At 42.2% G+C, this 16,436-nt stretch overlaps 1 protein-coding gene across 1 annotated transcript in view; it reads right to left on the bottom strand.

Annotated features, from left to right (window-relative positions):
* Positions 1–16,436, bottom strand: part of LOC148183025 (uncharacterized) — a 106,831-nt gene that overhangs the window by 21,361 nt on the left and 69,034 nt on the right. Inside the window, exon 3 of the mRNA XM_088062894.1 lies at positions 14,446–14,550. Within this exon, the coding sequence (XP_087919020.1) occupies positions 14,446–14,550 (105 nt within the window). The remainder of the gene's footprint in view (positions 1–14,445; positions 14,551–16,436) is intronic.

A 16,436-nucleotide genomic window follows, 5' to 3' on the forward strand; every position in this document is an offset into this window, starting at 1 on the left:
ACAAAGGCATTAAAACATCTGGGTACTTTTGCCAACAGAGTAGTTCTTCCTCGTGTCTCATTGCAGAGTACTAAGGCTAGTGGCACTGTCCACGTGGAGATTTGGAAGCACTGCACATTGGTGAAATGTGTATGATGGAAGAGATTACAGCAGAGCAAAAAGTGTGCTCATCCCGTCACCTCTGGTTAAAGTGAGCCACTATAGAACATGCAGCGTTCCTCAGTTTGCACTCACATGAGGCCAGAAAAGGATTGAATATGGGAACATTGCTTCTCTGGCACACAGTGTTTTGGTAGTCAGCTTAAGAAATGGTCACTGAGTTATCACCTTGATCAAAAACATATCTTAAAAGTTACATTTTAGAAATAATATGTAACAAACTCATATGTCAACAGTGAGGATTAGGCATCCTAATAAGCATCCTGAGAGGATGTGGCTCTAAAAAAGGATAAGGGACTCATGTACTTTCGAGGTCAATTGAATTTCTGCCATATTGTGAAACACTTGATTCCCATCCCAAGCAGAGGATTTGCAACTCTTCCTATCCCATTCTGTCTCTTGAAATGCAAAAGCTTATTCTCTTCCACCTATAGTACACTGTGACACCCTTGGGGATTTAATAATTGATTCCTTTGTGCTTACTGTGATCAAATCTGTTTTATATCTGATTTCATTTATGTTACAGGGTTTGAAATGGCAGTCAGTCCACATGCTCTAGTCCCATAAGCATGAAGCAGTGATGACTCCATCTGATTTACTTGAAAGAAAACTCAGTTTTCATTTCTAAAACTTCATATAAAGCAAGTGAACTTTTCAAAATTACATTATTATACGAGAGCAGTGAATCCTAATACAGGGAGACAAGGATTCCTGAGGTCAGAAACATCAGTTTTACAAAAATGTCCTGAGGGATGCCTGAATGTATTATCTTGAGACCTTTAACCTCTGACTTAGGCCTTACTGCCCATCACTCCACTTCCAATCCATTTCTAACATTTTACTTGTCTATGAACTTCTTGGAATGACAAGAGGATGATTCATAATGTATAGTAAGGCTTCCAGGAAGCTTTTCCATTCAAAGCTACAGGGTAAGTGAATCAGCCTTTTGCTTTCTCCCAGGAACTACTTATCTTCAATCTTTCAATTAAAGGTCAAAAAATGAAAGAAGGCAGCCCAGTCATCTATTGTTTTTTCCCCTGTTCCTATTGTAAGAGGCTCTGCTTTCTGTACAGTTGTCTCAATCAGTCTGATACTGTTTTCATTGGCAGAAATTTGAAAAACAAGTTTGCAAATTTAAACAAAAGGAAAACTGCAGATGATGACAGCAATTTCTCTAGTGTACCTTTTGGTCATTAGTAATTTAGATCCTCCTGTAAGAACCAAATCCCCAGCTTTTATCATAAGTTAGTAAACAGTATTTTAAGTGTCAAACTGAGAACAGGTTTAAAGGTAAGTATATCTCTCATTCCTACTTTGTTAGGAAGGAAAACACAAAAACAGAACCATGCAATAGCACCATAGCTATTTTGTTTGAATTTCAGGGTAGAAAAAAGCTGGGTTTGGATTTTATCTGCAATGCACATGGTGAAAGGTGGCAGAGGATGTGGATTAGCATCTTATGCCTATTTCATCATTGCCCTAAGGCCCTGTTGTAGCAGCTCAGTCAGAGCACAGATGGGTCACCAGGCAGACATAAGTCTCATTAAAGAATACCCATGGCATCAAAAGTCTCTGTGCAGGTCAGAGAACCAGCTCTGCTTGCTCTGTGCCAACTCCAGGCAAAAACCTAATACAAACATGGAGTGAATTTAAGGAAAGAGTCGCTAAAGAGGAAAGCATGTGAACAAAAAACAAAAACGACAAACTAAACCAAAGATAAGAGAAAAGAAAAGCTGTCAAAATGCGATCAGTTCAAAACAATTTCAGATTTCATTTTAGGACATTTTTTTAATGAAAAAATGCAAGATTCGATGTACATTTTTAAAAAATAACATTTTGAGGTAGAAAAATAATATTTGTTTCAGTTTACCCAGCCAGTTTGCTTCTTCTTTTGTTAACAGAGGTTTGTGTTATTGTAAAAAAGTGTTTCACCAATAAAGAAAGGTGAAAAGGTGCTCTTGGAAAAAGAAAAAAATAGGTGACCTTTAAAAAATTACTCATCTTGTCCCCAGTTTTATTTTTAGACCTCAGAAATTCTGTTCATTGCTAAAATAAAAGAAAATCCACGCTGCTGTAACATTATACCCCCTCAGTCAGCTGCTTCCAAGAGGGCAGAAGCTGGTAAACCCCTCCAGGCTGGAGGCCTTGCTGCACACAGCTCCCAGCAGGTGAAGCTGGCTTTGATTTCCACACCAGACCCGCTTCACCCTGGCAAGCTCCTTGGCAGCCCCAGCCACATTTGGAGAGAAAAGTGTCCTGTGCCAGCGCTACTGTGCATGTGAGGTCAGGGAGAAATCAACCCCTGTTGTTGCTGCCTGCAATAATGGGGATCAAAACCCTGCTTGTTTTCATGACCGCTTTTACCTGTCCTGCCCTGGAAGAGCCACCTCTGCCCGTATCTCTGGGCCTTTGCCTGGATGGGAGGCCCCTGCCTGCTCTGGTCCCTCTCCCAGGGAGCAGTGGCTGGGGAAAGGCTGTGAGTTAATTCCTGTTTGGTACAGATTTGGGGGAGCCGATTTTCCGCAGCATTTTCAGTCAGTTTGACGGAGTTCAGCACTGAGGGAACTGCTGGCTCAGTGCAGCTCTGGGCCCGGCACAGCCATTGCCAGCGCTCGCTCTGCCCACAGGCCCGGCCCAGCGCCTACAGCCACACTCAGTGCACAGCAATATCTGTGCAGGGAAAAATGATTAATGGATAAGTCTGAATCAAACTGCAAACGCGAGATTAAATTTCCTTCGTGAATGACAGTGTGAGTTAGTGTTAGTAGCTCTGCCACAAAGCAGCTCCTTTTCTCTTGCTCATGATGAAGCCGATAATGGGACTAACGGAGCATGTGCAACAAACATTTGCTCTCTGCAGCTCCCGGCACGGGCTCAGCTCCGCGTGTGCCTTTAACAACTGGGGTGCTCAGGCACAGGCTGCCTGTTTGTCACCTGGCTACCCCTGCACACCACCACACCTACAGAGATGAAACAGAACTGCTGTTTGTTCCCTTTCAAAGAGGGAAATGTTCTTTTAAATTAATCCATGGCACGGCGAAAGGAAAAGGTCTTTACAAAGAAAATCAGTCCTCTCCTGACCTGAAAAAGAACCTTATTCCTCTAGTCTAGCTCCTCTTGTTCCCCAGAACTGCACCTTCAGTGCAAAAGGGGCCTGAGTGAAGAGCAGGGCCCTGGTGAACTTCCAGCATGCACAGCAGATCCAGCCACCACCTATCTGATGCTTAAGGATTCATTTTCACAGTTAGCCTCTGCCACTGCTTTAAAGCTATGTGCTTATGGTTTGCATAGGTTTCACTGTGAGTTTTGTATGCTGATATGGCTTTTTAGGGGTTAAATTGATTAAAATAATTTATTGATTATTTCCTATCAGATTTCTTCATGCAGCACAAGCCTGTTGGGCTCTCCTGAAAACAGTGGAACAGCAGATTTACATCACATACGCCTCTGGCTCCTTGACAAAAACAGTCATCTCTGAATTCTACAATTAGTCAAAGTTCAGACTACCAAGCTTTTCAAAGCTCATAGCAACACTTGACTGATACTCACATTTCATGGAAGGGGAACCAGACTCAGTGTTTTGGTCCTACGTTCTTTTGCTTCTGCATATTATAGGAATGAACCACAAAGCTCCTATTTGCTGCAGCAGTGCTGGACTGATCCCATGCAATTTTGTGGTGTTCTCCAAGTGTGACTTGACCTCATACTCAATGGAGGCACTATCTCCACCACTCCACAAGGGTCTGTGCAGGGTTGAAATGCTGCAATTTCCATTGTGTCCTATGATCTGAAACACATCTTCCTGTACCTCATTCTGCAAAATCAAAGCATTAATGTTTTTTGCCTACAAATCACTGCTCCCAAAACTAGAGAAATTGCCTGAGAACTTATGTTTACAAGAGCTACTAAGGATCAAAACCAGTTGGGAGGAAGGAGAAGCAAGATTCAGATCAGCCTTTCTAAAATGCTCAAAATCTGAAAGCACAAGAACGGTAAAGGGAAACCTGTTCGTTCTTTCTTGTTCCCAGCTGGTAACTTGGGCTCATCTTGACAATAGTCTATAAGTAACATCTTCATGAGACAAAAGGAGTTTTAAAAGCCATGACTCATATTTCCCTGAGACACACTGAAGAGAACGGAGCCAGCCCTTTCTCTGATGAGACCCTGTGGATGTCAAAGAAATGAATGCAATAAATATATCTTAAGGATAAATTACTTTGAAATTTCAAAGGAAATACTGCCTTGAATGAATAAAAAATCTCAAAGATGCACAAATATCTCAGAGAATTCATGGCAGATTGGCCACAATTAGGCCCAGCTACAACAATACAATAGACTTTACTGAGTTAAGAAACAATAAAAAGATAAATGAGGGACCAAGACTATGGAAGGAAAAAGTATGAACAGTCTTGCTGTCTCTCTGGAGCCCCTTTTTTAGTAACTTGCTTTTTTATATATACTGAATATACTGGCAAACAGCCACACACTTTACATATATCGTCCACAGAGGAGCTTACCAGCCTATCATTCTCAAAACGCATTGAAAAACAGTAAATGCTCTCCCTTGTTGTGTCCTGAAACTCTTCCAGGTCCAGGCTATCACTTAAGCTGAAGTTTATATGATGGTTGAGGAATGGAACATTTCCAAAACAAACATTCTGAGAAAAATGTGCAGACTGCAGATGCATTATCAGCTGTAACAATGCTGAGAGGATCTGGGGAGGAGAACAGGATGACATTCTATCGTAGGATATTACTGACATTTTAGTATGGGCATAAAAATGACCATGGGTCAGACACACCACTGTCTGGAGCTGTGTGTAATTACACCAGCAATTATCTTGTTCCTAATGTAGTCCAAATCCAGACTCGGCAATTGTTGCAGTTTTCCATATGGCATTAATTTATCACATTTTTGCTAAAACATTTTATTCTTTTTGATAATGAGCACCAACAATAAATACAGAAGTTCCAAAGTGTACTGTGAGTCCTTTATGCTAATAGCTGACACAGATCCTTTAGGTTTCTTGTCAACTTTCAGAGCCCTTAAAACTAGAGAAAGGCGAGGCTGCTCCAAGAGGCAGCCTCTATTCACAGGGAAGGAACTAGCAGCATGTTTTAAGAAGGGTTTGTCTTTGTGGAAAGAACTTCCCGTTCACTTGCAACTGCAAAGTTGTCTCTGTAGCACTTCAGTGCTCTGCAGATGACAAGCACTGAGCCTTCCTCTGAGTGCACATTTATATGGCAGGAGGCACTGGGAGGGAGCAGGAACCACAGCACTGTGGAGTGACTCACTTTCCCAAATATGAAGTGGAAAACTCTTTGATCAGACATTTCCTGCTTTGCCATTCCATTCTGAGAACACAGCAAGAACTACTTGTAGCAGCATGAGCAAGCAAGGCTTTCACTGAGTTTTAATGAATTAGCGTCTTTTGCTGAACAGCTTTGAATCTTGGCTCTAGTGCAAGATATGAATGGCAGGGACAGCTTAGTATACACTTCCCCAGATCCTGAACATTTTGAGAGGACAAAAAAATGATTTGTGGAAAGCACAAGAAGAAAAATATTGAATCCCAGGGCTGGATTTTCATGTGTGCTTGTGTCTTCCCTTAAACATAAAAAGGGTTGATGAAGATCTTTAGTTACACTTGTATCAGCAAGCACAAAGCAGCCCAGGCAACTGCCCTGAGATGGTTCCTTGATGTTTCCTGTGATGTAAGTCTTTTTTGGGAAGTATAACCAGAGCCAGCTGTGCATCATCTGCCCCCTACCAGCCCGAGCTGGGGAACCCGCTGGTACTGGGGGGCACTGGTGTTCCAGGCAGCCCCAGCGTGCCAGGGGACACCCTGCAGGGCTCATTAGCTGGCAGCACTTCCAGCAGCTCCTTCAATGGCTTCTCCCCGTGCTGATGTTGGAAGCCTGGAAGCACACGTAAGCTGAACTCCCTCTGCATCTCTGTGAGCTGCCCTGAGATTCTGACTCACCTCACTGTATTTTTAAAACATCAGTGACCTCTTTTCTCCTTTTCCCTCTTTCCGTGAGGGAGTTGCACAAGGAGTGCGAGAGGAATGCTGTGCCCTGGAAGCTGTGAAGGGCTGTTTCCAGGTTCTGTGTTTCAGCACACTTTTGTCATCATACACTACCATTTCAGTACAGCTTTCCTGCTTTCCACTTTAATTAACTTCTGCTACTAACACTTCATATACTGCTCTGAGTTTGAGGGTATGATAGGCAAACATTACAATTGTTAAGCAGGTGAAAAATATCAACAATAAGCAGGGGATTTATTGTAATCAGTCAATATGCTCAGCCTTGCAACTGCTCAGTACTTTATGCTCCATAATTATATGGTTGCCACAGTGTAGCCATTCAACAGTGTTATAATTAGTGAGTAATTAACTGAAGCATTTGATGACATGCTGCAGAGCACAAAGCATGTGTGCTGTTGATAGCAAAAAGATACGTAAATTGTCTTTGTAGCAATTTTCTGAAACCATCACAACCTCAATTGTTTCTTGCTTGTGGTGATTTTCACAACTTTTCAGGTGCTGCACAAGATCAGAAGAGTTTACAGCTGATTTTGATGCTTACCGCAGCATTTAGGCACTGGGCTTCTATTGAAAGCTTTGATATTTAGTTGCTTTTGTGGATCACAACCTTACACCTCTTGGGATACCTCAGTACATCCATACAATCAGAGCTATGCATCTCCCTCTATTGGTATATTAAAAAAAAAAAAAAAAAAAATAGAAATGTTGCTTATTCCTGTAGGGTAATGATTAAATTCATGCTAATACAACTGAACCCCCACTAAGTAGTGTATTAAAATAGCTATTCTGTTAGAAAACACAGCCCTAATTAAGAGACAATTGGAATGGTTTAACATTGTTCTGATCAGCTTTGGGTAGTTCCTGTTTTTTAAAAATTATTGATGTTTGTCACCATACCTTATGAAGATACAGAGAGAAATTCAGTGCAGCACTGAGTGGGAAAGGTGTATGTAAAGGTGTGATGAGGTGTGCCTGCAAGGAAATGAAGGATATACAGATGTAGGGGGACAGCATCTGCAATTTTTATACCAGATAAGGAAAAAAATCTGCATGAGAAAATTTGAGTGCCACCCTGAAAGCTGTTTTGTGCTCCTTGCATCAAAACTTGGCCTTTCCACAGGACCAGTGACATGTTTCACTCTGATATTTTCAACCCATTGTTTTTTTAAAAAAATAATTTGTTTGGGTTTGTTTGTTTGTTTTCAGCTTTTCAGCTTATCCAAGTATTGCAGGCTATTTAAAGGCCCTTTATTTTCCCTTTGTTAGAACAGCAGCACTGCTAGCTGTGCATGTCCATACATAATCTCTAGTAACTTCTGCCAGCGCAGAGCTGGAATACCTTCCAGTTTTTTTGTCTTTTAAGTGAATTATTTTACATTTTCTGGTTGTGGTGGCTGAAACATTTGGTTATAAATATACAGAAAATATGGATGTTTCTTATAGAGTGACCATGTCCGCTTGAATTTGATAAAACAAGCCAATATAAGCTATTTGCTCTCCTGAACTGAAAAAAAATTAATCCTTAGTAAGCTCTGAAACATTGCACAGCATCTACACGCCTAAACACAACAGTCTGTAATTTCCTAGTGAGTGCTGGCTGCTGAACAGTGTAGGCAGTGCTAAAATCTACCCGTGCTTTTGTAGTGAAGCTCATGTTACTGCAGCCTTAAGTTTGGATTAGCAAAAGGTAACTTTGTGAAATGTACAGTCAGGTGAAGGGGATGTGATGTGCACAGTAGTGATATGGTCAGAGTTCCTTGACTGCACACGCTGTGCATTTAAACCAGAGCTGCATCTGCCTCTGCTGTGGGTGTGCATCTTCAGCTTGTAGGAGAAATGACTTTGAGCATTCTTGTAGAACAGGTGGGAATATGTGAGAGAACAAAATCAACAAAATTTCTTACACTTAAACAGCAAGTGACCCTGGTATGTGTGAGGGGTAGCAGTGGGACACTGTGATAAGTAGATGTCACTGTTTATTTGCAAAGCAGAATCCGCAGTAAGACAAGCTGCCCTCCTGTTGCCTAGTGATGTGCCTTAGCTTCACCTTCAGGATAACCCAGCACAGAGACAGATTTAAGCCTCAAGCTCGTTCACTCCTTTTCAATCTCTGCTTCTTTGCATTGGCTGCTGAGAAGAGAACCAGCCTGGTAGCACTTAGCAGGATTTCCTTGACCATTAGATACCAGAATGAGACCAAAACCTTCTGGAAAGCTGTTGCACAGCAATGGCTTTTCTGTTCTAAAGGACCTGAATCGTCTTTTCACCAGTGGCCCAATACCAAAACTCCCCTCAGCCATGCAGCTCCCCATCTGCCATTTACTGGAGGAGGGTGAAAAATGCTTAGCAGTTGTTTTCAGTGGTGAAGGAACAGCTTTCAGCAACTTCAGGGAGAGAAAGGCCAAGCACTTTTGAGGCCCCTGCTTGAAATGCCCACACAGACTGAAACGCCCCTCAAACAATACAATATATATCACAGCTTTTCCACAAAGCTACTTGTCATGGGCTCATCAGCCAGCTATGCAGATGACCCTAATTTTTACAGATACTCCAAAATGAAGGGTAAAAAATTCAGCTTAGACTATTCTGTTAGCGAGGTAATCAAACTAGAGCAGAGACTCTAATCACGCTGGTGTTCAGCAAGGAGGAGCAGCCTGCCGTATCTAATGTTTCATTTTTGGGGACACGGTATATAAATGCCATAGTATATCAATAATAGGTAAATCAATTGATACAGAATTAGATGGCATGTACAGCAACTCGGATGTTATTGCTTTTCCAATATAGTTCATCTTCTGCTCTCTTCATTTCTATTAAATAATACTTGGGAATGGAGCCCTTTTACAGTTTCTCTATTAAAAAGGTGGACTTTAATTGTACAGGGGCTTTTTGTTGTTCTTTATGAGAGAGTCCATAACATCCATCTATGTTTATTACTTTGGGTAGTAAAACATTTAGGGAAAAAAATGCAGGAGATGCTACTTTAATAAAACTTGATCACATTGAAATCCTGAGACAACACCAGTAGGATGCAGATAAAGTTCCTCTAAGGCATTTGACAGCTCTGCCATGTTCAGACCAAGTGCAATGACTACCAATAGCAAAGAGGCACTTCTGAAAGGCTACTGGCATGGAACTGGCAATGCCAGTTTCATTTTTGCTGGGATAACTCATCCCCCAGTGTGAAATGTAGCACATGTGTGTTGTGGGACAAGAGGTGCCTTTCCATTGCTTTCAGATAGACCAGAAATTGTGCCCTGTTCTTCTAAATCTGGATAAGAGTTGTAGTGAGCTTGGCCACTGGGCCCTGTTGTTCTGTCCTGTTGGTGTCTTATAGGTGCAGGTTTTCTGTCCTAAGCACACCGTTTTATCCTGTAGTTGATGCTGCCCTCTCTGGTACAGGGTAGATCTAGACAGTCCAAGAATGTCAGACATGCACTGTAGTGGCTGCTTTTCCCTCAAAAGCTCAGTTGAACAAATATGCCATCTCACATCTCTGAGTTAGCCATATCCCTTGTCTCTGCGATGGTATTCCTGGAACTCAGAACACGATTTCTGCACTGTGTCCCCAAAACAGGCAGTACTATAATCCCAGAGTTTAGCACAGCCTTGAGAAGAGGTCAAAGTAGCATTACTGAAAGTAAAAGGGCAGTGGCCCTGGGGACATGTGGGCCTTGAGCTGTGCTGCAGTGAGGGAGCAAAGGGAAAAGGGTTTGTCCCATGCAGAGCACTGACGTGACATGCTGCTCTCAGCTGATGTGCTGATGTGACTCCGGGGGAAGAAGGCTGACTTACACCTTCATTCCTGGGGGGAGCTGGCCATCTCAGAGAAGCATCCTTCATCAGTTCATCAGTTCCTATGCCAGGTTTTTTTGTTTGACAGATAAAGACTTTTTGTCATAAGGGACCTTTTCTCTGTAAAACAGTTAAAGAACCCTAAAAGATGCAGCAGAACAAACCAAACACTGGATGTACTATCTCCACACATTTTTGTTCTCACCCACACCCAATTAAGTGAGGTCAAAATAGTTCAGTAACATTAGCAGCCCCTATAGTTTGGTCTGTGGACTGCTTACACTTCTCCTTGCCAAAAGAAAAATTAAAAGAAATGGTGTTAAGTAACCCCTGTTAAGTAACTCAATTAATTTCTTACACAGAGATGCTCTAGCTAAATAAAACTAGAGATGCCACAATCCTCTACAAATTTTCCTCCCCAGTCTGGAAGGATTTGAGTAAGAATAACCACCAGGCATCAGCTGAACTCCATTACACTCTCAAGATATTTTCTGTGGTTTCACAGGGATATGGTGCCCTATCCTAATTAAAAATACTATGGCAATTATTAAAACAAAACTCACAGCATACCCATGGAGGGCCCTGACTCTAGTCCAGCTATCTGGTCTCCTGGAACACTGCAACTCTATGCATCTTCATAATCCCATTATGGAAATGACAAAGGGGGAAAAACCATCCCTCTGCTAAAGTCAATGATGATCTGTGGTGACAGCTTTTCAGCAGAGCCACTTTGTCTAGGCCTGGCAAACAGAGAAGGGTTATAGGACAAGGACATGTCCTCTAAGAAAGGACACTATACAAGCAACCAGAATGACTGCACTCATTTTGCCACTTAAAGAGAAATCTGAGCTGCAACCAAAGGATTTTCAAGGACTAAAAATACTTGAAGAAACACAACTGAAAGTTTCTATGTATGAGTCAACCTGTGAAACTTACTGAAATGCAACTCATGCTATTTGAATAGGATCTAATAATTTCACCTTTCCATATGGATTTGTACTGTGGTTGCTAATCCAACTAAAAGGCCAAATAAAGAAAAGAGCAATGTGCTGTTCATTGCAGACCAGAATGACATGGATGAAATTGCATTTAAATGTGCTAGATCTCATCTGAAAGCTCTTGAATACCTAACGCGTGCTTGAACCCATATGTGAAACAATTAATTTCTCCCTATTTTTCAGTGAAATATTTATGAATACACTGAATGATTAAAGACAGGGGTACCTGTGAAGTCTCTTCTTAGACTTTTAGACTGGAAACATCTTTTTCTAACTATCTCCTTCAAAAGAAATATAGCAGCAGGTACAGAGAAGAAACTAAATATCTGCTGAAAATACCATGAGCCATCTGTCCTGGCTCTTTTGACTAACTTGCATGCAGCAAAGTAAATCAGATGGATATCCCACCCAAGACAGCCAAAAAGGGCATTTTTTGAACGATATGAACAGTTCAAATGAGTTACAAAATGGTGAGTGAGAATTGCAAAATGCTATTAGAAAATAATGGGATTTCTGTGCCTACCATACCTCAGAAGAAGGAAGCTCCTGTACTTCATTTCTTTGCCATTCATTTTATCTTAAGCAATCCCTGAACCCTTTCCAATGTTCTGTTAGGTAGGAGCTGATCTCATTTAGTCATATTAGCTGTCAGAGCACTGGCAGTGGTGGAGCTCCAACTCTGTGCATTCCCTCTGCATACTTACTTCAGGACAGTTGTAAAAATAATTTATTTCAGCTCAAGCTCATTATTTTCCTTTCTCTTAGAAAGTGATGCAGCCTAGTGAGACTCTTTCCTCCCCCTCTAGATCCTCAAAAGGTCATTGCTCATTTGCTTCTATCTGATCTGGAAGCAAATCTAAAAGTTCACATAAGCAAATTGCACTTTCAGTGCCGGCTATATATGCATACCACGTTTAATATCTTAGCTGTGAGCCCTACATGCTCTATATGATGACATATTCAAGAGCAGACAACTTTGTAACTCGTCAGAAAGCGGCACAGATTGCAATTAGGATTACTGTATTACTCCATGGCCTGGCCCGGTCTCTGATCCAAGGATGCTATCTGCTCTCAGATTGCTGACTCATCACAGCAGTTCTTCCAAGAATACTGACCTGAGATCAGCAAGCAATTGTATTTTTTTATCTCTGTACTGATTGCAAAAACACTGCCTTTGAAATGAGAACAGTGAGAAGTACATGTAAGACTGTTCTGCAAGATCCAAGGACAGTGGTACACGGTGGTGCACGCATTACTTTGAGATGGCAGCTGGCTGCAGGCAACTCTTGCAGGCAGATCTGGCATAGACACTACTTAACAGAGCTAAGAGAAATTGCATGTTTTCATTGCTCATTGCACTGTTCTATTGGTCAGCATCAGTGCTGTATAGATGCTTGTACACACAGTATGCATTAAAGACACATGGCAACCGTCGTAAACATGCCCAGAGCAGAAAAGGAAACAATCTTGCTTGTAACAAATGAAATTTCACCACAGATCATTTCTCACAGATATTCCATTTCTGCAGCTTCAACATTTGAAAGACATTAGTATCAACAATGTCCATCACCTGTGGCAAGACACTTGTATGCAAATGACACCCAGTAATGACACAGCTGTGTGTGAGAACTATTGGCACTTGCAACACAGAAACAAAACCACCACAGGGGATTATCACTAACCTGGGAATGGCTTTATGCTTCCAATCCTGATACCAAGGTAATTTGTTATACAGGAAAAGCATATCCCTGGGTTCTACTGAAAAAGGTCTCTACACACACATGCCTGTGCTGACAAGGTGTGTCCTGTCAAGGAGCCTACAGGGACACCGTTCTACTCCTCCACTGCCTGTCACACATCCTGTGTGCCACCCAACGCAGACTTCACGTGTGTATCGAGGACAGTCCCATCTGAGGCTTACCTCTGATCTGTTTGTTCACAAGGGACTTTGTCACTGTGCAAAGCAAATTCTGCTAAAAAGACTGATTGGGAAAAAAAAGCCCAAACTATTTACTGCTCCCTCCTGTAGTCTGGGTCAGGAGAAGCTGCCTGAAGAAGGGGATAACAGAACACCTTACTGAAGCGAAATTAGGAATACATGTCTTTGGAGATCCTTCTGGAGAACAGGGCAGGCTAGGCTATGAAAGGAAAAGAACCAATATACAGTAAACCTTGAGTATAAGAAAGACTCAAACTGCTACTAGGAAACTCTGACAGGACTGCTAGACACAGTTCTGATAGACAGAAACTTCCTGAGGCATCCAAAGGTCTGCAAAGGTCTCTCCGAAGAGATGTCAGGATTTTTGCAATCCAGAAAAAAATCAGAGGCAAAAAAAAAGGATGGAGGGAAGGGCTCACTCTTTTGTCCTCAGCAAGGATGCAGCAGGCTCAGAGTTAGCTTTGCCTGCAAGCTTTTCATTGAATCTCTCACCAGGCACATCTGAGTTTTCTCTGCTGAAAGCGTTTCCTTGTTGCCACGTATTGCTTTGGTTTTCTATTAATTTTCAGCTTTAAAGCCTGAGAATCCTTTTGGACATTCTCAGTTCCAAGAAACAGTTGGGTAGGACCACCTCCATGCTCTGTCCATGCTGGGTCCTGTCAGAACTGGCATGGTTTGTTCTGAACTCTGAGCAAGCTGAGATGAACTGAATGAGACTCTGACCAAGATCACGTGGCTGTGGCTGTGCTTTGGCTCACTCTAAAACACTCTCATTTTGAACACTGCAGCTCTCATACCCTGCTACTAATGGAAATTTGCTTGACTAACACTGTGTTGCTTCAACCCTTTTGAGGCCTAATCCAGTGCCCACTGTGATGAGATAATGCCCACTGATTTCAATGGGCCGTGAATTATATCCTGTATTTCTGACTTAAGAACTCTTTTAATGTCCTTCCCTCTCTTTATGGCAAGGTTTCATTCTGCATTTCCCCCTCCCCCTCCAAATTACAAATTCTGCAGCCACTACATCCCTCAGCTGGATTCCTGTTCTGAGGAGCAGCGCCCACAGCAGCCACTCTGAACACCCACCCAGCCACTCCTCATCACTCCTCCCCCACTATCTCTTTCACTAATAAAAACTGGCCTTTCACTTTTCAGTTGTAACATACCTCACCAGCTACTTATTGCACATACAGAATAGCAAACATGGCAACCTCTGACTGCTGCTCCACAGTGTGGGCTTTCCTGACAATAAGACATTTTGCTATTCTTTCCAAACATGAGTGTGCTGAACCTATTTCACATCCTCTTGAGCATACTAATTCCAAGTGGGCTTTATTAGTATGCAGAAGTGAAATCTCAGGAAAGATCAGCAGATGACATGATCAGTAATGTGTTATCAATGCTTCACCTTTTGCCCTGAATTTGATTAAGTAGTATATAGCTCAACAAAAAAAAGGAGTTTATTAAAAAAAAGAAATCTCAATAGTACATGTAACAGTACCGTAGTGATTCTCCGTTCCAGGGCATGTTTGGTAGTTCTGATGTTCTGCATTCCAAAATCCATGTTGCCTCAATTACCAGGTTTCTGGGAATGCATGCCCAAGTCCTGCAAAAAATACAACATGCTCAGACTTCTGTTATAGTAATAAAATATGTACAGAATAAAAAGTCTGAAAAAGACATATCAAAGCCACAAGAACTGCCCTCACAGGCAATGAAATCTGACTCAAAGTCAGCACAGCCCTATGCCCATTCTGAGTTCTGCTCAGACTCCCAGGGCTGAATCTGTGGGTGCTCCCTGGACCCTGACTGGGGGTACCTAAGCATGGAGGGGATGGAGGTCTGTGACATCCCCTTACAGTTTCCCCACTGGTGCTGACAGTAGCAGAAGCACTGGAAGTATTTCCCAGGTGAGAAGGGCTACTGTGGCCATTTCCTAGAAAGAAGACTGGCTGCCAGCATAGGCTGTGCTGAGGGGCAGAGAGCAAACCCCAACAGGGCCTAATGCAGCCACAGGAATGGGATGGGGAAAAGGAGGAATTATAGCAAACCATGCTCTTGCCTTTAGCCATATACAGATTTTTAGGGACAGGTCTGTGTGGCCTCACAACGGGAGGTTTGTCTCCCTGTGTATATTTTCTGATTGCCAGAATTACTGCACAGTAAAACCTGAAGCTTGGCTTAGTTTCAATCCAAACCAAAGACTTTGCCAAGCTTCCAGGTCCACCTAAGCCAATAAATTAACTCAGGTTCACCTGAAATTTGACTGAGCACTTTGTTTTTTGGTGTTTGGTGGTTTATTTTCTTTTTTTTTTTTGGGGGGGGGTGGGTGGGAGGGTTGATTGGGGGAAAGGCTGTGTGGCAGTGTCTTAAACAGTCACTGTACTTCAGGTGTTGCAGTCCCCAGTTGCAATGAGCTTAATCACTTCAAGTGACTCTACTGGCCTGAGCTGCCAAAGCAAACCCTTTCTGAAAACCCCTTTTGTCTTGCAGCAGCTAGCAGTATGCACTGGCAAAATCCCAGAGCCCCTAAAGCCCATGATATTGTAAAAACCCAAAAATGTTAGCAAAGCTGCACCAAAAAAAAAAAAAAAAAAAAAAAAAAAATTTAAGAAGGGATACGGGACCCCAAGTGGATTCAATATCATTTGAAAAAAGAAAATAAATCTATACTTCTATTTTTCTAATGTCATAAAAAGAACTAGGATTGTTACAAGACTCTCACCCTCCAGAGTGGAGTACCTGGGGCTCTATAACACTCCATGGGCTCCTGAGTGTCCCAGGGGAATCACCCAGACCTCACTGTGTGTCTGTACTCCTCTCAGCAGAGCATGAGTGCAGACTGCCACATTTCCTTGCTTGCTGCCTTCAGATTGATGCTATCCTCTTTCTGCTGCCTTTCAAGAGCCATCATCTGAGTGCACTGAATCAATGTCAACCAGTAAACTGCATTACGTGTTTGGACCCAGCCACACTCAGGTTTTGTTTTCTACATTCTTTCAAATCCATACACTGCATTTAAACAATGAGCTACACCAGGCAGTGGTGATTGAGTGATTACTATACTCTTCAGGTGTCATTATGCCATGGGAATTTGGAAACCAGAGCACTCTACCACCTGAGAAGTGCTGTAATCCTGTAGAAATGCACAGAGTGGGAAATCTTCTAAAACAGAATTTATGATCATAAATAAAACAAGCAGAGAACATTTGATATGGGTAGAATGTCACTGTCAGCCAGAATTGCCACTCTTAAGTACTTGTCACAACATAAAAGTAAGTCCATATAATTATGAGACTATTGTGCAAAGTTTGTCAGTGGAGCTCAAACTGTTAATAAAGCAACCACAGAGTGCAGCATTGACAGAGAGATCGTTTGACCATCCTGAAGCTGGAGAAAATAGTCCAGAGTGGTGGTAGTGGCTGGCTCTCCATGCTTCTGCAAGTAAGTCACTGACCACCAGGAACAGATAGTTAAGTTCCTGTCCTTTGC

This window comes from Pseudopodoces humilis, chromosome 16 (genome assembly GCF_049639895.1).
Source record: "Pseudopodoces humilis isolate 2021_Gansu_Grassland_sample_001 chromosome 16, ASM4963989v1, whole genome shotgun sequence".
Taxonomy (NCBI): domain Eukaryota; kingdom Metazoa; phylum Chordata; class Aves; order Passeriformes; family Paridae; genus Pseudopodoces; species Pseudopodoces humilis.